Source organism: Pieris napi, chromosome 14 (assembly GCF_905475465.1).
Source record: "Pieris napi chromosome 14, ilPieNapi1.2, whole genome shotgun sequence".
NCBI classification, from domain to species: Eukaryota; Metazoa; Arthropoda; class Insecta; order Lepidoptera; family Pieridae; genus Pieris; species Pieris napi.
This window is the reverse complement of record NC_062247.1, coordinates 10,005,950-10,031,847: the sequence shown is the minus strand read 5'-3', so window position 1 is coordinate 10,031,847 and position 25,898 is coordinate 10,005,950. Positions and strand designations below refer to the sequence as shown.

Genomic DNA, 25,898 nt, shown 5'->3' with positions numbered 1-25,898 from the left:
GGAAGAAAGTGGAACTAAATTGAAATGAACAGAATAAGCAAGTAATGTAACGTCATCGATTGCCTAGCCGTCGCATTTGTTGTGACATTTAATAAACTGGTTGGTTAATGCTTAGGTCATTCGTACGGCCATGTGAAATAAAAAAGAAGAAATATCTGACAACAAAATCTTTCTTAAATATATTTCAATGAAATCATGAACGACGCCATATTATAGTAGCGGCTAGTTTGCTATATACACTATGAAGTTCACAAATCAAACATTCTTTGGGATACTTAGATAAAATATTTTTAAAACTAAAATTTGCACTGGTTATTGTAATAATTAAGATATGTTTTATTGGGCATGTCAGTGACTTATAAGCACCAACACGGTAGGTATATATAGGAATTTAAATGAGTTTTTATTTTTTTAAGATGATAGTATGGTGATGTTGCTTTTTTAAGTATTTGTGTCACAGATTACTTTATGAAGACTTTTAGACGAGGTAATGGAATTCTAATGACCAACATATTAAATAAAGTTTTTAAAATTAACCTTCTTAATAATAATAAAAATAAAAATTGGATAAAAGGAGAATTTAAATAAATAGACAGAAGAAGAAATAGATTGTAATATCGCAAAAAGTAGCATAAAATTTCTTAGTCCAAAAATGTACTTTAACATAGAAATCAGTGGCGCTACAACTTTAATAGCTCTGGTCCTCAGATTTATGTTTTTATCTTATCTTATTATCTATCTATATCTTATTTATCAATCTAAAAGGCAAGTAATCAATCTCCTGTGCCGTCGACTTTTTGGGTCTAAACTCTAAGGCATACTCACGATGTTTTCCTTCACCGTTCAAATATGCAAATATTATGTGCACGTAGAAAGAAAGTCCATTGGTGTACAGCTGAGGATCGAACTTACGACCTCAGGGATGAGAGTCGCACGCGGAAGCCACTAGAGTGCTCCAACACTGCTCCTTTGTAGGTTTAACCAATTAGAATTAAACGAACGCGATGCGACGAATCGGCAATCATATGAACTAACATTTGTTACTTACTATAGATTTATTGCAAATGCTACAAGAATAATTATATTATATTTTGAGGTGATTCTTCTGTATAGGTGAAACAGTTTACGAAAAGAAAGTCAAAATACGTTCTTACCAACATTGTTTACACAAAACTATTTTACAAATATTTCTCTTCATTTTATCGAAACCAGTAAAGGTAATTCTACTAAACTGACGTTAACTGATTTTGATAAAACTAAAATGGAAGGGAACTTATTTATATCAACATATATCAACATATGTATATGTAAATTGTATGTGGACACCGCTTACATGCTAGGTTACTTTTTATTTAACTTTTTTTTATGTAATAGGAGGCAAATGGGCAGGAGGCTCTTTTGATGTTAAGTGTAACCACCGCCCATGGACACTCTCAATGCCAGAAGGCTCGCGAGTGCGTTGCCGGCTTTTTAATAATTGGTACGGTCTTTTCTTGAAGGACCCTAAGTCAAATTGGTTCGGAAATACTTAAGTGGGCAGCTGGTTCCACATAGTGGTGGTGCGTGGCAAAAACTTAAAAAACGCTTAGTTGTGGAACGACGGACGTTGAGGTGATACGGGTGGAATTTTGTATTCTGCCTTGACATCCGATAGTGAAACTCAGCTGCAGGTATTAGTCCGAACAACTATACACCTAAATAGTTAATTAGATATTTAATAATATCACATACATACAGGTCAATTACTCTTTTTTAGGAGTTTATAAGACATATTTGTACTAATTCTATTTCTATACCAACGATTGCTACGGGTTTTTTGAAGTCGGTCAAAAAACCAATTTTTTTCAGTAAAAACGAAGATGTGTGTGTGTTGTAATAATTGAACACTATTTAGACCTTTACCAATAAGTAGGTTACACATTGTGAAATGCTTGAATGAAGCGCAAGCATAGATAACAGAGGTTAAAATTGTATTTGTTTCTGTAAAGAATAGATGTATTATCTATGTTGATAAAACTTGATTGCTTTAGTCTAAAAAGGTTTTATATATCGATGTATCGCTTTTTTGTTGTACGGCATTTCCGTTTCCATTCTTTTTCAAATTTAACTCCTAAAGCAGGTACATTTGCGATTATTTAATCATTAATATTTTTAAGATACATTTTTGTTAAATGAGAATCAATCCCAGGTCTTCTATGTTATTGATGTGCGTAATCCACGAAGATAGTAAACTTACGTGAATGTAATATTTTTACACGCTTTATATTAGCTGTGCCTGTATGTATGTATATTGTATGTATGTATGTAACCGACTCCTTCGGACTCGATTTTGACCCACTTTTAACGGACAGATTTAATTCAAACTTTGCGCACCTGTCAAAGATCGATGACAATGCAATAATCCGAAAAAAAAATGAAAAAAATTTAACAAAAAAATAAATAATCGTTTAAAAAAACTAAAAAACACGCTTTTAAAGCACATCAAACTAAAAACTGAATAATAATTCCTAATTTAGGCTGAAAATGGTAATGAACAAAAAATACTGGTATTATTGTGAAAAAGCGTGGGGCGCTCTGTGCCGTCTATCGAGCAACCCATTTTCAGTATTTTATTAAATAATCATGATATTAATACATTATATATAATATCTAATAATCCATAGGCGCTACAACCCTCAAATAGCATCCGTTTTTTTTTATTCGTTTTTTTTTCATAGACAAGTAGGTGATCAGCCTGACACATACCGTTATTAAGAAACATGCCGGCTTCCTCACGAAGTTTTCCATCTCCATACGAGCGAGCGTTTGACGTGCACATAGAAAGTAGATTGATGCACAGCCGGGGATCGAATTTACCTCAGGGATGAGAGTCGCACATTGAAGTCACTTTTTATTCTACATAAATAAGGGTTTTTTTTATTAATAAAGCCTTTTTTTAGAATTATTTCGCTGTATTTTCCAGAAATATATTTTTTGTTTATAGGAATCGCAGATGAGGTTTTTTTTTGTAAATAAGTCATTCCGCCGCTTAGACACTGACATTGTCAGCAGGCTCGCCAATGCGTTGTCGGCCTTACAATCGATTGAAGTTAAGTTACTCACAGTAGGTACTTAAGACTAAAGAGCTTTTATAAATATTTATTTATTTATTTACGCTTTGTTGCAACTGGCGGCCTTATCGCTTTCGAACGATCTCTTCCTTATCGAATTCGAATATTTTAGCTATTCACTAAATTAAACAAAATTTGGCGAAACAAATAACTTCCTTATAAATTCTTCATATCACTCATTGCATAAGTACGAAAAAAATAGCTGACTAACCATAGAAGCTGCGCACGATTGTCGAGGTAGTGGATAGCACCAATCATTTTGTTTGTCAATACAACAGGGGCGTGGTCATTGCGAACGGCTATAAGTATATCAACCACAAAAATGACCTTTATTGCTTTGAAATAAGCTCCTCAATAAGGAACGTATATATTTTAAAAAGATTCTTGATATGGTAAAGTGAACTGTATGTGCATGAGTTAAGGTATATTTTTTCTTGTTGCCTTCTTGAGGTAGTGGGTATATTTTGTAAACATGCTAATGAAGTGTAGTGGTCGAGTTTGTGGTCGTTGGTCATGCGGAGGGCACGTCAGCAATCATTTGTGCTATTTGACATTGTGATTAGATTTTTTTTTAGAAACTATTAGTGAAGTGAAGTGATTGTTTGAACCAAAAACAATTTATGAACGGACGGAATTTGTGTAAAAAGGGTAAGAATATAACGTAACAATGATCTAGTATTGTTAAAAATTATATATAGAACTTCGTTTAGTATAATGTTTTTACTAAACCTACCTTTTTAGTAAATACCAACTTATACATCACTTTGCTGTGTTATAGAGACTGTTCGCTTTTCCGAAATAAAAATATAACAAAATTTTTATTTTCAAAATATTTTTCCAATTTTTCCCTCCATATAAACTTACCTTGGATCAACTAATAAATAAAAACTACTCGAATACGTCCATCTATAAGTTTTGCGCTTAGTAATTAATCTTTATTTATATAGATTAAGAAGGAGAAATGCATCTTAAGATCAATCTGAAGATACCTCAGTGGATGTGGTTTTGTGTCTTCATATAGACGAAGAATACCTACAAAGCAATATATGTTAGATGTACCTGTCACTTAAGTAATATAAATTAAATTTCTTGATAACTTCGTATGCTGCAGTTTCCATAGATAGTTTTGAAATCAAAGTCTATGAAACTGCACCGCGATCTAGTGATGTACGCAACCGACGGTATACACTTACTGAAACTTATTTAATGTCCACAAAGAATCCTACAAATATTTCTGTCTTTTTCATTTGGTCCGCTTAAACAGAGATGCCAAGACATTAAGTTCGTTGACAATAGTGATCAAATTAAAACGTAATACCTAAAACTAATCAACTCACTTATACAAACCAGTACCACTTTTGGAATATTTCATTAGAAAAGGGTCTGTTCCCTCTATATTTATACATAATCTATACCTTTCGTATAGTGACGTATTTCGTATAGTGAATTAGGACTTATGAAAAGTCCTTTTTCAAACCTTGTTTATCAATAATTATTTAAATTAAATTATAGAAGCTTAACACTACTAGATGAAAAAAAGCACAGTATTTTGCACGACTGTTACACTTAATAATTTAATTTAAAGTTAATATTTTTAATCTGTTCAACTCTGTACTCTATGACTTCAACATCAGTCTGTTGTACATTTTTTTAAAAGACCATCACTTGTTAGCCTTCTGGCAGTGTCATTGTTTATGGGGTATCACTTAACATTAGGTGAGCCTCTTGCCGGACTTACAAGAGTAGCGTTATCATTAAGAATAAAATACTAGTTTGGTTTTGGTTATGAACGGTGTTGGCCTAGACACATCCCTTATAGGTCACGTGACCGAATCGTAAATATGCACAAATTGATATTTCTATTTGCGTAATTATAACCTACTCATACGGTGAGAAAAAGATAAGAAGGAAACCGACTTGAGGCAAGAATCGAAGGCCGATCACTATTTGATGAAAAATTATTATCATAGATCTCTATGAATAGACGCACTAGATTACTATCCGGTTCAAAGATACTTTATTTCTCAAAGAATTACTTACATTAACTTAGTGAGAAAATTTAAATTTAAGGTAGGTAAGTTGTGTACAACGTGTTATCAATAAAAATATTAGTTGCCCTAAAAATAAATAAATATATCACTATTATTAACTGGGCTTAAGTAAATGTATATTTATACTTATATTGTATCTGTTTTATTCACTTATATAATAGATATTTAGAAAAATCTGTAGTTGCAAGATTTGAAATTCATCACTTACGTAGGCAAATAAAGATTGTGAAAATTTTAAATGATAAAGCCTTGCTAAGATAATATTCGCGTAAATATTTCACATATACATATAAAATTTCACATAAACACGCTCGCTTACTAAAAGAAATTTTATTTAGATAACATTACGTACTACAATTTGAACGTGATTCTTTTACTCGATTGACAAAATGAATACAAAAAAAATATATGGAAAATATGTTTCAATAACGATACAGTCGAAAGATAATTAAGATTCCACGTTTGTATAACCAAGGTTTATTTATGTGAGCTAGGAAGCCAATTCTGTAGTCAATGACACACACAAGTTTTTAAAACTTTAATTTTGTAAATTTAATTTTATAAATGATAATGATAAATCATTTATCATTTATAAAATTTCACATAAACACGCTCGCTTACTAAAAGAAATTTATTTAGATAACATTACGTACTACAATATGAACGTGATTCTTTTACTCGATTAACGAATTTTATACAAAAAAATATATGGAAAATATGTTTCAATAACGATACAGTCGAAAGATAATTAAGATTCCACGTTTTTAAAACCAAGGTTTATTTATGTGAGCTAGGAAGCTAATTCTGTAGTCAATGACACACACAAGTTTTTAAAACGTCACTTAGTTAGCTATATCATTCATATGTTTTATTATTTTATTACTTGTTAAGTTATATGCCTATACTAGGTATTTAAATCAACCAAAATGCAGTTGCATAATTCAATTTTTAATATGTATTGTCTAAAAGCTAGGCAAAATACAGCGATTAAACTGTAAAATGCCCAGTTTCAGTATAATAGATTATACTTAAATCAGAGACTAAGCTGGTTGGATGTTAGAAACTTAAAAAAAAATAAAGTTTCACTGAAACATCTTTTCGATACAAAAACTTTCAGATAAGGGCCTCATTGCCTAGCGGTCTTATTAAGTGGCAGCTAGGTGAGGGGTACCTGGTTCGATTTCAGGTTCGAGGGCAAGTTTTAATTTAATTTAAAATTTGTTCTCGGCCTTTGGGAGGGTTGCGCGGTACCGGGCGAGTTCTTAAACCGTACCTACATGGAGGGCACGGTCGAATTTCTAAGGCAAGCAGTGAGTATGCTACCTAAGAAAGGAGACTGTGTAGGTTTAGAACGTAGCAATACGTTCTAGGCCGAGGATAGCAAATTACAAGTGCGAATTATACAAATCATATACTTGACGCTGGCTAATGCACAAACCATGCCAGAGCCATAAAACAAATATGTCAGATAAATCTCTAATCTTCATAGAATTATCAGGTGTGCCAACACTCATTAATTAAACAATGAAGCAAATGATTGTTATGATGATAAAATTTATATCAATAGGTACAATATAATAATTACAGTGCTTACGTCATTAAGCACTAAAGATCGGTAATCAACGATAAAATATTAATTAAAATAACGGGATAAGTTATAACAAATAAAAGTGTAGTTGATACAAATAGGGGTTTGACCTCCGATTACATTTTTTTTAAGATTTTGGCGCGGAGTTTGTGACATCTGTTATTTCGACATTGCTGTTATTAGATCGTATCTAGTATAAATACATATAAATTTAACAGAAGGTTCAAAGGAAACCTCAAATTACCGGCATCCATTTTTTTAAAAAACATATATGAGTATTCGCGCGGAGATTCAAATGTAGGAAAATCGTTTGAAAAATGTTTTGATGACTGGATTATTTACTGGCGTAAGTCTAAAATCTCTTAAGGATAATGTTTTGACGGCGATAAAACAAATTTGGATGAATAAAATTGTAGGTATTCTTTCCGCGTAAGCCTATGTCATTTACGCGGCTTTTCTACGCTAAGTGATATTATGGCAGTCTCAAATAAAACTAATTGAATGTTATATTAAATAAATAATAATCATAAATTTTCCTAATCAATAATATTCATTAATAATAATGGTTTATATTCATAGGAGGCAATTATGAGACATTTATGTATGTATAAATTTAGAAGTTAATACAAAGGTTTAAATTGAAGGTTCATTTAAAGAATTTATGTGTATATAAATACACATAAATTCTTTAATAGATTGTTGGCATCGAATATTCATTATTTTCCTTTCTAAATACTATATTTCAGGAAGGCATTAAGTTTTCACATATAATAAGGTCTCAATTTAACTGTGAACCATATTGAATCTTGCGTAAAGGAAGTTTTTTTTTCAACCACAATGGAGTTGGTAATGGGGCAAATTTTCTGCGTCGGTTACCTTGGGATTTTTTTAGGCAAGTAGGGTAACGTTTTTATCGTCCGCGATTATCGGGAAAAAGATTGGTTGTAAAAAATTATGTAATGCTTCCTTAAAACATGTTCCTTTACCGTACAAGCTTGTGTTAATTAAGAATAAAGAAAATAATAGCTATTTATAAACCACCGGAATTCGAACCTTACAATGTCCCTTTGAGAATCGCATAACTATATAATAATGTTAATGATAAGTTTAATAATAAAATAAAATGATTTAATCCATAGAGCTAAATCACCTGCATCATGAGCACACCCCACATACACCCTCACATTCTCACCATCACACAACACAGCCGAATTATTACGTATTTAATCATTTTTATTAATTTTTCTTTTCGTAAATGTTTCAACTTTTTTGTATATATTATGTATTGCATAATATATACAAAAAAGGCATCTTTAGTATGATTGTTTTTTGTTGTATATAATTTATGTTAGCTGTAGGATTACGATATAAATGAACTTAACGCTACTTCAATAAAATCATCAATATAGTCCATTTTTACACCGATAAATAGTACACTTTAATATATAGAATGTGCGAATGAAATAAATATGTTAAAGACATTAAAAATTGCATAATTCTATGAAATTCTAAATGCAAATAATGTATTGAGTTTTATAATCTAATCTTTTATTGCCACGTTCTGAGGAATAATCTAACAATGGTCACAACTGGTTTTATTGCAGCCATAGAGTTAGATAAGACAAAGTAGAGACGGGTGCACTATGGTATTGTACAATGCCGTGCAATCAGCGCCCGCCCGTTCCGTCATTGCCCGGCGAAGGCCTATCGGCACGTCCGCTCACCACAAAGCCCTACAATAAACTTTTACAACTCACATAAAATCCTGACTTTTTAACCCGAGTTATTTGAATTAATATCAATTCGGAGTTCCTCAATGGGCTTTACTCGTCAAATTCTAAAGTTTTATGACAACTATATCGGAATAAAATTTAATTGAAATGTAGGAACCAAAAAAGATTTGATTGCCGTTATCGGCTACCGAATTTGAATATTTACATTCAATATTTAGGGAATTAATTGAGTTGGACATAGATAGAATTCCTTGTCAAGGTGTGTGTCATATAAAAGAATTAAACGTGCGCGCACCGACAATTTTAATGATAGCAACATTGTATTATTGCCATAAATCATTAACAATTGTCTTGAAAATAATAAAGATTATAATTGCATGCCTATATAAAAAGCCATCCTATATATTTAAGTATTAACACCTGGTTCCCAAATATGTGTAGGTAGCAGTTTTATACTCACAATGAAGATGGAAAATCGTATTTACGACCTCAAGGCAATCAAATTATTGTGTCAATAGTAGAAAATTCTTTTTATTTGAAGATCCAAACCTTATTGATTATGTTGCATTGACATTAGTCTATTGTTTGATTAATATATCAAGGCTGGCGGTTATATACAAGCCAAGTGATAATAAAATTTCAAGTTTGAAACTGCGATGACGCAAGACCATTAAAAATACTTATTTGAGTTTTTCGGCATTCCGTTCGCCTCTCCGGCCTTCATTACGCAGTCGTTCTGCAAACTCCGAAATTGGAAAAGACAACACTATATTGTTTCAATTTTAGTTCTTGCATTTGATAATTAGCACCTCCCGCTTCATATTCGTGTAGCAACTGGGACAATTGCGTCTCAACATTATTGCATATCTTCGTCATAAAACTCCAATCACAAGATCCTTTAGACGTAAGCTTTGGGGCTATTCGTTTTATCTTTGATATTTTATAGTATCTGTAAAACGACGGCACTAAGAGATGATTAAACGACATTCCACGTGTTCAAATCTGGGCGAACTCCGCTTATTGATATTTAAATTAAGAGACAGCCCGTGCTTTATGCTAGGCGGTATGTTTTGTGAAGATAGATAGGTAACTAGGATCAATAGTCGTACACTGTATTTAAGTTCACCATTAAAAAGAAAATGTTCGCAATTCATCTATACGACTCAACTTTAATATTTATACCTTATGGAGTCGTAAAACGATGAATAATGACGCTGCAGACGAGTTGGCTAGTGCTGTAATTACTTTGCTTTATACTTAGCTTGGTATCTAGTCTTTTTGTTGTAATACTTTAGTCATACTTATATTTAGCTAAACGTAAATTTATTATTGAATGTAAATATATCGTTTATTAAAACCTAAACTAATTTTTATCGCTAATATTGAATATTTTAATTTCATACAATCAAGAATACAGTATTTACAATTTTCTTAACCTTCTAAGTAATCATAAAAAATATTAAAAAGAAAATCAAAACAAATTTAAAATATTGGTCCCTGTGGCAGTGTACATAACAATTAAATATACAGTACAATTTTCTTAACTTAGGTACATACTATAATAAAAATAATTAAACATTAAAGTAAACATCGGCTGACCGTGGTTCAATGTCCTGATATACATTTTAAAATAGCGATCTCGAATGTTATATTAAGAAATTTATTATATCTTTAATGATTTGAAATCTAGTGATTTTCACGATGCCATTTTTTGCAATTTTCCGCATTTTCTAGCAATGAGGTAAATCTTATTATAGGTACATTTACTTATAATTTAGTACAAGGAAATTGTATATTATATAGAAGGCTTTAGAAATAAAGAAGCTAAGCGCAAAGGCTACTTATAAAACACATTTCTAACAACAGTTTTCTAATATTGACAAATACATAAATGTATAAAGAAAAACGCTTTTTACCGGATTAAAGTTATGTATTATTATAAATTTACAACTATTTGACATAATTTTAAATTTATTCGACAAAATTAAATGTATCTAAGAACAGAAATGATTTGTATTGAATTCGTACCTCTAACCTATTTGCAATGGCAGCGACATTACAGAGGAGAAGTCGGTCAAACTATTAGCAGACGTTCTTCTCGAACGTCACTACTAGGGAGGGGGGGGGGGAATGACGGCAGAGCTATCAGGCTAGCCAAAAAGCTCAGTGGGGGGGGGGGGTAACGCTCATGATCCTCCGTTTACTCAAACTGTACTCGAAGATGCAGACTTTAGCTTTTACCCTAGAGACGCACCCGGTGAAGACGGACTGGAGACATATATGTCGGTAGGTATCAGTGCATCCGACATATTATATCTCAAGACGTCAGACCCACCAGCCCTACTTTTAAGTAGATAGTGTCCCTTTTCCTTGTCCCCGAGAGGAGATTTGACGCTCTCCTGTTGCATAGCTTCTAGTCCTGATAGCCTGCCTGATAGGATATTAGGAATTATATGGAAACCCTATTTGATAATTCTGACAATGTCGTCAACCGAAAATAACTTTTTTATACGCCTTTATCTCACACTATTCTATTGAAGTAGGTATACTTCAACATTGGTTAATGATTGCTATTTGAAAATGTAGTGGTCAAAACTAAAATCTCCCGGAAAGAATATCAGGACATTGAACCACGGTCAGCCGATGTTAATGAGAACGATAAACACCGGAGGATCGTGTACCAAACTTACAAAAATGTTTGTGTAGGCTATAGGTATTGGCTCAGTGAAACTGAGTTTCGATGTAATTAATGATGGAAGGAAAGGTCGGCATTTTGAGTAGATTTTAATTTTACATTTAGTAGGGGACAAACTAAATACAATTTCTGCGTAATTAGCAGTTATTGCCGCGCACCACCCCTATGTGGAACCAGCTGCCCACTGAAGTACTTAAGAAGCAATCCAACTTAGCGTCTATCAAGAAAAGAGCGTATCCATTTTTAAAAGCCGGCAACGCAATTGTAAGCCTTCTGGCATTGAGAGCGTTGATAGGCGGCTTATCATCCTGCCCGTTTTTTCCATGTTATATAAAAACAAAAGTCGCGTACTAAATTTCGCAATCGTCTTTAGATATATAAATAGTATATCTTGGGGTTTGATAGACGATTCTGAATCAGTATTTTTTGAGAGCTATACTCTTTGCGTAACCCACAAAATACCTTTTAGATAGTAGCCTGTGTCTTTTGATTTGAATTATATTAAATATATTTTCAACCAGAAGTTACAGTTAGTTAAAAAAAGTTATGGAAGTATATTAAGAAATTGTTTAATCTGTATCTAATAAAATAATACTAGAAATTAAGAATTATGTACATAGATTTCGAAAGTAGGACTAGAAATTGGTATTGATTTAAATATTCTAATAATCAAGTATTACACATGAAATGTAATAACGTTTATGAGCTGTACCCGGAAAAAAATATACAGTCTTTGAATATTTAATATTATGTTAATATATAATATTATTCATATATTCTCCTTGTTATCTAATTTATGAATTCATGTAATGGTTGCTAAACTTAAAATTAAAACGCTCTACATTTAAAAAAAATATTATCGCTCATTAAAATAAAAATAAATCAGTGGCGCTACAACCTCTTTAGGTTTCACCTCATTTTTAAATCTAATAGGCAAGTAGGTGATCAGCCTCCAGTGCCTGATACACGCCGTCGACTTTTTGGGTCTAAGACATGTCGATTTCCTCACGATGTTTTACTTCACCGTTCGAGCGAATGTTAAATGCGCACATAGAAAGAAAGTCCATTGGTGCACAGCTGGGGATTGAACCTACGACCTCAGGTATGATCAGTCGCACGCTGAAACCACTAGTTAAGTTCATTTATTTAATAACACACAAATATGTATAATAATTAAAAATTGATAAATAGAAAACCAAAAAAAAAGCTTGTTCCACGTGGCAGTGTATCTTTAACGCTGGCAGCATTTCCTTGCTGTATTGCGATACTTATTCGTTGAGCGAGGAATGCACCAGCTCTGGGGTCACCGGTACTATCTGCCAGGCGCATACTTTAATCTTTAATTAGTGCCTGTGCATTTGAACCCCACGGTCCAAGAGTCTCACTCCAAAGTTGGAGGAGTTATATTTTTGCCGTTTATTATTTTCTTCCTGCTCTGCGGCCGCTCCAGGCTTGAATCTTGTTCGACGGAGGTAAGACGGGGTTTACATGTCTACACTAGTAGCATCCCATACTAAGGCCCATCCCATCCTCCATGGGATCAAAGACAACCCATTCGGCCGCTTGCCATCGTCCGCAGCGATGCCTGTTGGCTCCAAAATGACTGGATTGACGCGAAAGTCGACCTGCAATCTTTTGGTAATGGAGGCCATGGTACCCTGGGCTATTCACTTCAATGCCACACGGGGAATAAAATGAATAAATGAATTGACAAGGAAATGTGAAGACTGAATGCCGTGGTTTTCATAATTCTATCAACATCAATGTAGAACTTTCTTGAAGTTTCTAGAGTAAATCATTGATGAAAAGTTTTACAATCTAGTATACATATTCTATTCATTTATATTTAAGTTAGCGATTGATGTCGAGAAGTCAGTAGTGTTTCTGCTACTAGTTAAAGATGTTAGAGGTCTACGTTTGTTATCTATGAATCCATTTGCTCACAGCAGCGTACTTCCTATATGCCACGCTACTAAACTTACAAAAAAGCCGTGAAATTTACAAAGCATGCATTAATTTAAACTGAAATTGGCACTACCCTTGGTCTTGGCATTGAGTTTCTTGTTCAATCTTCTTTATAGGCCTTCATCAGTATCGCCTGACGCTCTTCGCCATCAACTCTCCATAGGCATCACGTCTCTCAACGACTCTCAAATCATGCAAACCACTGGGCTAACACTCTTCACACGTATTAAAGAAGACGCAAAAATGTTGTCCAAGACTTCTGACTTTCTTTTGTTTTTCTCTTGCTCACCACAATTACTGTATTGTACACGAAAACATTGACTTGTCATAGAACATATTTATGGTTTAAAAATGCTTTCTAACATGAATCTCTTTTTAGATATGGCGGCATCTCATATTCTTAGTGCTGTGGAACCTACGGTGGGGGGAGGCGGTACACGAGGTGGGCGTGAACGGGAAGTCAACGTTGCCCTTGATGACCGGGACCTGTGGGTTCGATTTCAGACGCTCACCAATGAAATGATTGTTACTAAAAATGGCCGGTAAGTTTTCATTAAATTACAATATTGTATACAAAAAGCCAATCCATTATAGCTTTATAAAGCGAATCTGAAGCGCTTTAAGTAATTTTTATAAATTTTCCTTAAATAAATCAAATAAAAAAACAGCGTCGCATTCTCCAACTATGCATACATACTATACTTTATTTATTTTGCTTTATACATATTTATTTCCAACACAAGAATATTTAGATTATTAACTTAATTTCATATTAATAATAATAAAACTTAAAACAAATTACAAAAAGTTTGGTCCCTGTGGCAGTATACTTTTAATGCTGGTAGCATGTCGAGTTTTATCGAGCCTTATTGCGATACTTATTCGTTGAGCAAGAAAAGCACCACCAGGGCCTAAAATAAACACACAATACAGCAATTAAATTAAATTATTGGATTAACTAGAAACTCCTCATCAAATAGTACAAATGATTCAAAACCATAGACATTTAAAATAAAAATAAAATATGTTTATTATGGAACACAAGATACATGTATCACTTACTCCACGTCATTAAATTTGAATTTGTAGGCATCCTTACTCATCGGCAAAGAAGACAGAGGGTGTAGGCCGAGAGAAAAAGCCGGTATAAGAAACTCTCGGTACTCTTTTAAAATAGCAAATCATCAAACAACACTTATTTTAAAACAAATATCGCAAATTAATTAGAAGTAGCCTATCTAGCACTAGTCCCAGGCCCTTTTATCAACTAGGTTGACAAAAAACGCATTTTTGATATCATGAATCACACTTGCCATAGATCTACACAAATATATAAACTTGAAAACATTGTTGCAAACAATACACTGTACACGCATATATAGGTAATAAATATAGTAATATTTATTGATATATAGGTAACATAAACCACAATTTAATGGTTATTGACTAATCAACTTTGTTAATGTTTATTACAACAAATTTTTGTCTGTGCCGTTGTTATGTTGTATGCATCTGTTTCATTGTTTTTTTAATATGTTTGTGCCTGCCTGTAAAAGGCTTTGCTGTGAATTGAAAAGTTCTTTTACCTAGGCATGAATTGAGATATTTGTGGAATAACAATAGAGTTCTTTTTTTAATACAACGCTTTTAAGTATTTTAATTAAAATATTAAATTGCTTAATAATAAAATGCCGCCCATTTATACCCATTGTCTTCCTTTATTTTTATTTTGTGATATAAATAGTGTTAATATTATTATACAGTCTTCGTATACAGTTGTAGAATCTCAGTCGACTAAAAGTGAACAATAATTTTATACGGGTTTTAAGAAAACACTTAATAAATAATTTAAAGGACAACATTTATAGTAATTGCTAGTAAAATTTTAAGTGTGTATATGATATTTTTGTTCATATTTTACGAAAAATAATGAATGCTTAAAAATAACAAAATTTTTATTTACTTATTTCCTTATTTTCTATTTTTACAGTAACTTATATAAATACAATAGAAAAATATATAAAATTAATAATATAAAAATTATTCTAAAAACGTAATATAAACAAAACAAAATCCTAAACCAATTTATAATAATAAATTTTTGTCAATTCAGCCAGTGTGCAACTAAATATATCCGTCTCAATCTCAATAATATTCACATGTAATTTGAGTTTTGAGTTGATTACAACCGAAAATGTCCAAACAGTTAAATATCGGAACAAATAACCCCATTCAAATTTTAATCTTAAGATACATAAAGTGTACTTATAGGTACATTTGCGAGTGCTAACAGGGTGCTGAGGGGCGGCTAGTTTTCAGCTATTAGCACTGTAGGTCTTGCTCATTAGCGCAGGACTTCTAAATGATACCGCCCGACTATGACGCTGCAACCCGTGACGATACTCTTCATTAAATAATTGAATGAATCTTATAAACATTATAGCAGAAGCCATAGGTGATGTTGGTTGGTTAAACGAAAACTATAGAATTGTATTGATGCTAAATTTGCACTATATATATAAAATTCTCGTGTCACAATGTTCGTTCCAATACTCCTCCGAAACGGCCCGACCGATTCTTATGAATTTTTTATGCATATTCAGTAAGTCTGAGAGTCGGCTTCTATCTATATTTCAAACCCTTAAGTGATAAGGAGTGTCCACCGCAAAAAAAAATATTTTGTGGATAAATTTTTATTTATTAAAAAATACATACAACCCTAAATTTTCACTCTTCTATCACCAACTCCTATTTTTTATTATAGTAGATACTAGATAGTTATTTTTATTGAGATAAAAAAATGTTTCCTGAAATAATAGACTCGGCAAAACAACGTTTGTCGGGTCAACTAGTATAAAGTTCTTTGTGAACCTAACTTAAGACAACTGATTTGACTTTAACGGTATTAATTTATGTGACATGACTGATCAAGTTTATTATGTCTACCCACATTTTTGGTGCTGTTCTGTTTTGTTATTTTATGTATGTACCTACATCTGTGCGCTCTAATTTCTAATTTTTAATCTTAGTTTTAAACATGTGTTTCTCAGTAAGTGAATTATGTATGCAATTCTTATGAGAAATAAAGTTATTCTTAAACCAAAAAGACATACGTCGACGGCGTGTATCAGGCACTGGAAACTGATCACCTACTTGCCTATTAGATTGACAAATCTGAGGCCAAGACCTAATAAGGTTGTAGCGCCACTGATTTATTTATTAATATTCAAACAAAATATTATTATCACCGCAATTTGTTTCCTTTTTCAAAAAAATATTTTCCCAGTTTAAATTTTAAACTGTCTCTTTTCAACACAGCCCTGCGATTCTGTAACTCACTTCACGAACTCACACAGCGGTTTTCGCATCGGCGGTCGCTCTCAAATCAGTCGTGAAGCAGTCATTTTATGATTTGGCATTCTGATTAACAATAAACTACAAGCTCCCACCTTTTCAGAATGCCAAATCATAAAATGACTGCTTCACGACTGATTTGAGAGCGACCGCCGATGCGAAAACCGCTGTGTGAGTGCGTGAAGTGAGTTACAGAATCGCAGGGCAGGATAAACATTTAAAAGAAAGAGTCGAAGAAACTTGAGTTGCAGTATTGCAATATAGTTTTATATAAGGTTCTATTATTTGTACTTAAGGTTGCCTTGTACCTCGTAGTTTATTAAGTATTAAAACTTTGCGATAAACAGCAAAGTTGTTTTCAGATTTTATAGTTGCTTAACTATTGACTGTAAAATACAAACTAGAATCCGTTACAAAACATATTCAAAACGCAAGATAAATGCGGTCGTTAAATAAAATCCTCGTGATATTTGTGGGTTTATGTTGTTCTAACTATTCATGCACCTTTTGTTTTAGACGAATGTTTCCTGTAGTAAAAGTTACGGCTAGCGGATTGGACCCTACGGCCATGTATACCGTTCTACTTGAATTTGTACAAGTTGATAGCCATCGGTGGAAATATGTTAATGGAGAGTGGGTAAGTACCTTTGAGGGGCTTTTGCACTATATTAGTATATCACATGCTGAGTTTCATCATCGCATGACGAAATTTCACCTGTATCACCTCGACGTCCGTCGGGAGTTTTTTACGGCAGTTTTTGTCGCGCACCCTCTAAGGGGAACCAGCAGTCCACTGAAGTATTTCAAAAACAATTAGGGTCCTTAAAAGGCCGGTAACGCACTCGCGAGCTTTTTGGCATTTTTTCGGCGGCGGTGTCACTTAACATCAGATGAGCCTCCTGCCTGTTTGTGCTGTGTTCTATATAAATAATGTTTATTAATTCAAACGATTACGAGTTTAGATACGGTTCTTAACACCCAAATCTAAATAAAGATAAAATGTAATTAAATTAATTTTTAACTAAAATCAAAACAATTAATGTTCTAAATTTAAAATGTATCTACATAGATTTTTGTTTATTATCCTCTCACGCAGTTTCATCTTTGTAGGTTCCCGGCGGAAAGGCGGAAGTGCCGCCCTCTAACGCAATATACATACATCCTGAAAGTCCCAACTTCGGTGCGCATTGGATGAAGGAGCCGATATCGTTTGCTAAAGTGAAACTCACGAATAAAACCAATGGAAATGGCCAGGTATAGTTGTAATAACTCTATATAGCGTCGGTGCGAAACTGGGAATCTTTCTGGCGTAACGTTATACATTTGTTATGGAAGGAAATATTGAATTGTTATAGGCAAATCAATGGAATTATTTGAGTCGAATCGAGCTTTATGGAGTTTACTATTACATATCTATTTAAGCGTTATATTTTGTTATATAAAGTTGATACTAGATTTTTTTTGTCTCAACGATCAAATTAATATAGATACCTACTTATTTGATGATGGTTTTATCGATTAAAGCGCATAACCCTGCAAAACATGATGTACCTCATCAAAAGTGAAAGATTTAATGACTGTTATTATATTATGACATTCACAGATACAATACAAATATTTATTTATTACCATATAAATTACACACACCTGAGTAATTGTATTTGTAAACCCACACATTGTATATATTTAGTTACTTTAAATGAACGATTTTTAAATTTTGAAGCGTAAAATAATCTAACAAATTCGCAACTTCTAATATTCTTCTTGCATTCCTAAATCTTATAAAAAAGTTCCTACAACCCATTTTGTATCTGTTTCGTTATCATTTGTTTACTCTAAAAGCCCTGCCTTCTGTGCGCGACACACGCCGTCGACTTTATTGGGCCCAGTCGGTATTCTTTTCCTTCGTTCGAGAGAGTGTTATATGCGCACAAATACAGAAAGTTGTGCATAAAATTCTAGAGAAATATATTAAATTAAACATATTTTATAAAATAATAAGACTTGATTTATGAAATATGGTACCACTACATTGCCTCTATGTTCGGATCGCAGCTGAGTTTCATCATCGGACGTCGCGGCAGAATAGGAACGACCCGTATCACCCCAACGTCCGTCGTTCCAAAACTGAGCGTTTTTTAAGGCCTAAACTGAACCAATTCGACTTGGCTCCTTTAAGAAAAGAGCGTACCAATTCTTAAAAGGCATCGCACTCGCCAGCCCTCTGGCATTGAGAGTGTCCATGGGCGGCGGTATCACTTAGCACCCTGTTCTATAAAAAAACAATTATACCGTGATAAATGGTGGATGTTTAAAACAATTAAAAAAAGTATAAACAAACAATTTCCAAGAATAGTCTACTCTTCAGTTATTTGCTCTCACAGCTTCTTTGCCTCGTTCTCATTAGTTTAAATGAGCATAATTAACAGTTCAGTACTCAGAATTTTTGATTTTAGAAAGTCGATACAGTTTCAATACCCATTCTCACGCTCGAATGTGATCGATAAAAGCAAACACTTTATATCCAGATCCATATGTTGACAGCTCAGTGTGAAATCTGTAGCTTTGCCAACTATTTAGCGGCTGCGCGTACGCACTATCATTTGTAATAATTATTGTCTCAACGCTATGTTTACTGTTCCCGTTATTATTATTCTACTTCAGTTAATATCAATTATTATTCAAAGTACACAGTTTATCCATTTCAATATTGTTATGAATAACAATGTAATAATAATGGGAGTAAATAGTGTTTAAAGATTTATGATAGATTAATAGTATAGCACAAACTTGTCGATAGCTTTATAAGATATTACTATACGATACTCGATATAGTTGACAGTTAGTAGATAGTTGTTGAATCTATTCGAAAGCGCGCATTGTTCGTGCTTTTGTTTCCAGTTATGATTTTATAGTCAAAGACAATTAATTTACTTTAATAGAATGGTAATTAACTGTAATGAATACAGTTTATTACAATTCTATTACGATAACTATACACATTCTTCTTGGTATGGGTGTGTTGTATCAGATGTTACTTTTTAAATGCTTGGATATGTACGAATCATATCGATACGATTTCTTGGTTTCATTTATATAATTATTACTTTAATGACTGGTGCTATAGACTTTTAGATCTAAGCCTCATTATTATATCTGTTTTCACGTAGGTGATCAGACTTCTGTACCTGACATACGCCGTCATTTTTAGGCCTAATGCATGACATTTATCTTCACCGTACAAGCGAGTGTTAAACGCGCACATAGAAAGTTCCCAGTGGACTTCACAACCGAGAATCGAATCTACGACCTCAAGGATGAAAATGCTGATGCAACTAAGCCAACATTGCATTACATAAGTTGATTAATAAAAACAAAATGTGTTGTACTAATACATAAAATTAATATTCACGTTTTCTCTTACTACTTGATATGTATGAGAACAAGAAAATGTGTAAAAAGTTACATTCTACTTGATTAAAACACCTTTTTTTTTCAGATAATGCTGAATTCCCTTCACAAATACGAGCCCAGGGTCCACCTAGTAAAAGTCGGCACAGATCTCCGTCGAATTATGACATATCCATTTCCTGAAACGCAATTTATCGCCGTAACTGCGTATCAGAATGAGGAAGTGACGTCACTGAAAATTAAATACAATCCATTTGCAAAAGCATTCCTGGATGCAAAAGAGAGGCCTGAGGGGTATTACCAGAGGGACTTTGTTGGTTCTCACTACCCTCAACAAAGCTCTTCGCCTCACCAGTACCCACAATGTAAGTATATGATTTTGAATTTGGAAGTTCCTTATTACAGACTACTCAATAGTAGTTTTCGTACATAGAGTCTGGCTAATGAAAGAAGATGTCGAAAATCGCGGCAAATTTAAAAAAAATAGTATGGTATCCCTAAAAGTTTGTTATATTTTGTGGATTAAACTTACTTGATACTTGATTTTATTTTATTATTTTTTACATTGATAGTAACTGTATTTCTATGAAATTAAATACTATACGTATTTAGTCTTTTACTATTGATACTTAAAATGTCATTGCATGGAAAACTAAAACTATATGTATTATAAAACACAACTTTATTCTGAATAATCAAAATCAGAATCCAAAAAATCAATAAAAGAATGTTTAGGCTATTATACCTGTTTACTATTCGGAAAAAATATATAATAAAAATAAAAATGAGTAATTGTATGAAGTATCGAGACAATAAATCATACTAACTTAAGAAATTCAATGACATTCTGTGGTACCATCCGAAAGTTTTCAAATAATTAAATTATTCATAGCCTAGCTGTCAATATGTTAAAAAAGTAGAAAGGAGGTTGAAACCGTAGAGTATATACTCGCCAAATCATGAATGAAATAAACTGTATCTTGTAAAAGCGTTTTACAAAGGATTTATAAAATACTTAGCCGGACAGCGTTAATTTATATTTTTATTTCCTAAATAATGATTACAGTTGGAGGCTGGTTTGTGACATCACAGCCATTGTATGGAAGCGGAAATTCAGCGTCTAGGAGGCCTGCACCATATCCGCCACGCCCTCCTTCGCGGCCGCGAACTTTGTCGCCTCCCTGTAAGCACTTTTCGACCACATTATAATAATTATAATTATATATACCTACTAATATTACATTAAATTCTAATTGTGATTTTTAAACGTTAAATATTTAGAAAACATGTAATAATTATTGCATGTTTTCGGCGTAGATACGTATTTTTCTATATTTTGGTATTTTTTCTATTTGTTTACATTACAAATAAAAATGTCGCATAAATTATTAAGGACGCAACGGGCGGCCTTATCGCTACAAGCGATTTATTCCAGGCAATCCTAGTAAAGAAAAAATACTCAGGGTAAAGTGCAGCTGCAGAACTTAATCAACAAAAATAAATTAACAAGTAGAACTGAAAAATTATACAATTACCAGACTTAAAAAAAAAACTTTGGTTTGCTATATAGTCAAAACGCGAGGTCGCGCTGGAGCGTTTTTAAAAAAGAATAAATTTTATTTTTAATTAATATTTATTTGACCGGTTACAAGGGTGATTAGCTTAACTAACTTAATATCTATTATTCGAGACTGGGAGCTAGACAGTCCGTCAGCATTATTCGTGAGAATACGCGTGGGTGTTTCTCTTTATAGATTAGAAAATATGTCTTGTGACTGTGTAACTATATAGCAAATAACTAAGCTGTAGATTATTATGATCAGAAATGTGCTGCTGTTACGAATACTCGAATTTTTAATTACACGTCAAATAATTAAGAATCTACAGAATATGTATAATCTATTTACAATTTTGTTACCAGCTACCTACAGCACCGCCGAGCGATCACCAGTCGCTACAAATAGCAGTTACACCTGGGCTGGAAGTAGCAGTTACTGGAGCTCGCAAGGGAACAGTTCACCTCAACCTAATACCTCCCCAGTTCCCTATAGAACTCCCCCACACGCATACCCCGCCCCCATAGAGTATTCTGCCCCCACGACAACGGCACCTGCGTCAGCTCCCGCCCCCCTCTACCCGCTACAGTATGATGCGCCAAGTCAGCATCATTCACCATACTACCAACATGCCTACGCTCCATACGCTCATCACGCTATTGAAGATATTTCGTATTGGCCGAATAGGTAATATTTTTAATACTTGCTTAGAAAATGTAGCCAGTAGAGAAAATAAAAATACCTATATATTTTTATTTTTATTATTACCTACCTATATAGTTATAACTGTTGGAATGTTTTTATAATAGGAAGGAAATTACTATACTGTTTTTTTTTTGAACTCTCACTACTTAATTACAAGCGATAGACAAAATGAACCCAAACCAATTACACAGACAATAAAGAAATTCGATAACAATAACTTTAAACACTGATGAACACACACAGATGGCAGTACGTACACCAATTTTCTAAATAAGAAATATTATGATTAAAAATGTAGCCTAGTTAATATATAAAAAATAAAAACTAATCTATAAACTTTTCCGTAAATATTAAAAAAGTAATGTGTTCTATTAGTTTTTCTTTATTTCAGGCTGCATTGTATTTAATCACTGTCCATTGTTCTACGTACGTTTCTCTGTAAATTAGTTCTTGAACGTAAGTTTTTAACATCTTTATTCCAGTTTGAACAGCTACGGATACCAACCGTCTGAATACGTGGGTACCGGAGAAGTAGCGTATGCCGCAGAAGGCATGCCTTTCGGAAGTGGTGCCCCACTCGAAGCGAGCACCAACCACGAGGAACGAACTACCCCCCAAGGCACTGAACATCAGAGTGGCGATCGGGAATATAAATATAATACTGAAGAGGATCGGCATTCACCTTGTGAAAATACAACTTTACCCTCGCGTTCGCCACCCCAATGACATGCTTTAGTGAAATAAAATACTGTTTAAGACGTGTGTTAAGTCCTAATTGTTACTCAATTCGATTGATTCTGATTGTTATTTAGATCTGTGTTTGGCGGAAGAGGCATAATCGACCAATTGCGATGGGTGAAGTGAATTCTATAATGACATTCACAGAATACGGGGGCTCGGCAATGCTATAGATAAATTTATATGAATATCTGTATCTAAGACCGTGAGCCATTGTAATCTGTGCCTTCCAGCCGCATTTTAAAAATTAAATTCGGTTTAAGATGCATTGGATACATTAATCAGTCAGAGGCAGTTAACTGTATTTACCTATAATAATGTTCATGTCTGCCTACTTTAATACATGTTCTGGATTCGTTATGGTAATACATTGTATATAAATCGACTTCAAAACCTTCCCTACGGGACAAGTATTCCAGTTTCAATACGAAATACGCTTGGTGAAAATAGATACTGTTTTCTTATTTTTTGTGTTATTGTACAAAATAATTATTGGACATATTATTATGCCTTAATTAAATTCGTAGGTATATTTTTCATATAAATAACAAATATTATTCCGTACCTATATCAAAATTATTTTACTATTGTGCTTGTAATACATATAATTTAAACTCACTTGTAGTCTTTGCGGAAAGAAAGAACCGGCGTTGCAGTGTCAAACTAATATAATTATTATTTCCTACGCGCCATTTCATTGGGATTTTCGTATTATAACATGATTATTGTCAAATTATAATGACGTAACAGTGTTGCCAACATAACATAAAAGGTAATTTAGCACTGTATCGTCCACATATCCCATGACGGTTCTTTCCGTATAGACCATGCGAAATGCTTCTATTGATACAGTCATTTAAAATTGTACCATTAAATCAACAGAACAAGCTTTCATTTTCAAATATAGTTCCCCTCAATCTTGTACTATTTTTATATGTAAAGTTATTTCTTTTTTATTTATGTGTGATATTAGCGTTATTAAAAACACTAATATTATGCCTAGTAACGTAAGATTACATTTACAAGTAATTTATGGAGCTAATGTTAATTTTCAGAGGAAAAAGTAGAGACTATCCTGTTAACCATATAATATGTTTAATTGGAATCTACAATATTTTTGTAATTTAAAGTTATTCAGGATTCTGATACCTTCGATCCGATGTAAATATTTAGACCAATGGAGTAAATACATACCTAATTAAATAATTATAAGATCTTAGAATATTATTGTAACTGCAATGTTTTCATTATTAGCTAATAAATGTTTTTGTTAAAGTTTTTTTTACATTTTACGTTGACTACCGCAAGCTCTGAAAACCGATTAGTCTCATAGATACTACGCTATGAAACAATCTATATAGATAATTTATTGTTTATGCTTTTTTTAACAGCGACATTCGTTTGTTTGACATCAAAATTCATAGATACTCTAGAAAATGTAGCGACAGGGGCCTCATAGCCTAGCGGTCTTATTAAGTGGCAGCTAGGTGAGGGGTACCGGGTTCGATTCCCGCTTCGAGGGCAAGTTTTAATTTAATTTAAATATGTTCTCGGCCTTTGGGAGGGTTGTGCGGTACCGGGCGAGTGCCTAAACCGTACATGGAGGACACGGTCGAATTTCTAAAGACAAGCACGAATTATAAAAAATCCTATACTTGACGCTGGCTAATGCATAAATCATGCCAGAGCCATAAAAAAAAATGGAGCGACACTTACAATACGGCTACAAAATATCATTGCGATGACATACCGTGAATCGCGCTAACAAAGTATTTCCAACTATAGTCGAATTTTTAATTAGACGAAGTCAACTGACGTTTACGGTGTTGTCAGTTTTTAATAAAATAAAAATAGTGTTGTGACAAAGTAAAAACCCGTGAATTAATGATCGGTGATGGCACTAGTCGCCGCGCCGCGCTTTGTAATAAAACGTCAAAAAACTGATTGTAGTTACATAGTACTAGTACCTAACTTATATCAGAGCACTTTTATACAATTTTGAAATAGAAATAATATTCTTTTATTGTTTAACTGATTGACTATTCACACTCATTGTTCATTCATCTGAATGAACAAGAACTGAACGCATTACTATTACTTTAAATATGGCAACATTATTTTACAAAGTGACATTAGGTATCCGGCTAATAAATAAATTTTAAAAAAAAGAAAAAAAAAGTGACATTAGCTACTGTCAGTTGGCTTCGTCTAATTAAAAATACGACTATAAGTATAATTTATACCTACAACTTTTAGACGTTAGTCGATGATCCTCCCTTGAGGTTGGAGAAATATACTTATTATAAATAATAAATGAATGAAATAAATAAGTGTTCAAAATGGCAGATTTAACACAAAATTTTGGAAAGCTTCATTTAAATATTATGATAATTTATCGTTATCATATAACGTTATCATATATTAAAAACATTTTAATATATGATAACGTCTAATACATGAACAAAGTAACAAAAAACCCTTACAAAATTTCCAAACTTTTAAATATAAAACTAAAACTCAATGATTTAATTAAATTTTTAGTTGTGGTTTTAGACAGTAAACTCCTCTGAAACAAAGACCTTGAATAGAAACTAAATAAAGCAAAGATGGGGTCTATCGCCTAAAATAACATTATGGCTATTAACTGCTGCAAATAGGCCAATACTGACTTATGGAGCCTTGGTGGCCGAGATCGCAACTCCGAACGAAAATCACGAAACTAGGACGCTTCTAAAGGCTTGCTTTGACCGCCGCCAGCAGTTGCATGAAAACAACGCCAACAGCAGTGATAGAGATAGCCCTACAAATTGTTCTCTTAGACGTCTACATACAGCAGGAGATGGCACTAGCTGTCATCAGACTTATTACACCTAGATCTATGGACAAAACTACTACAGGTCACAAGGTAACAGGCAAGGTAAACAGAGTGATGGATTATGAAACGCTCAAAGCCGTGCTATGTGATAGGATCGCCAATCAACACAGCAAATAT

At 33.1% G+C, this 25,898-nt stretch overlaps 1 protein-coding gene across 1 annotated transcript; it reads left to right on the top strand.

Annotated features, from left to right (window-relative positions):
• The first annotated feature begins 3,622 nt into the window (after window positions 1-3,622).
• On the top strand, window positions 3,623-24,181 carry LOC125056306 (T-related protein). The gene is made up of 8 exons (XM_047659338.1): window positions 3,623-3,758; window positions 13,522-13,684; window positions 17,013-17,133; window positions 17,607-17,750; window positions 19,996-20,272; window positions 20,974-21,090; window positions 21,829-22,150; window positions 22,651-24,181. The coding sequence occupies exons 1-8, from the start codon at window positions 3,731-3,733 to the stop codon at window positions 22,892-22,894; spliced, it is 1,416 nt and encodes a 471-aa protein (XP_047515294.1). The 5' UTR covers window positions 3,623-3,730; the 3' UTR covers window positions 22,895-24,181.
• Window positions 24,182-25,898: the final 1,717 nt, after the last annotated feature.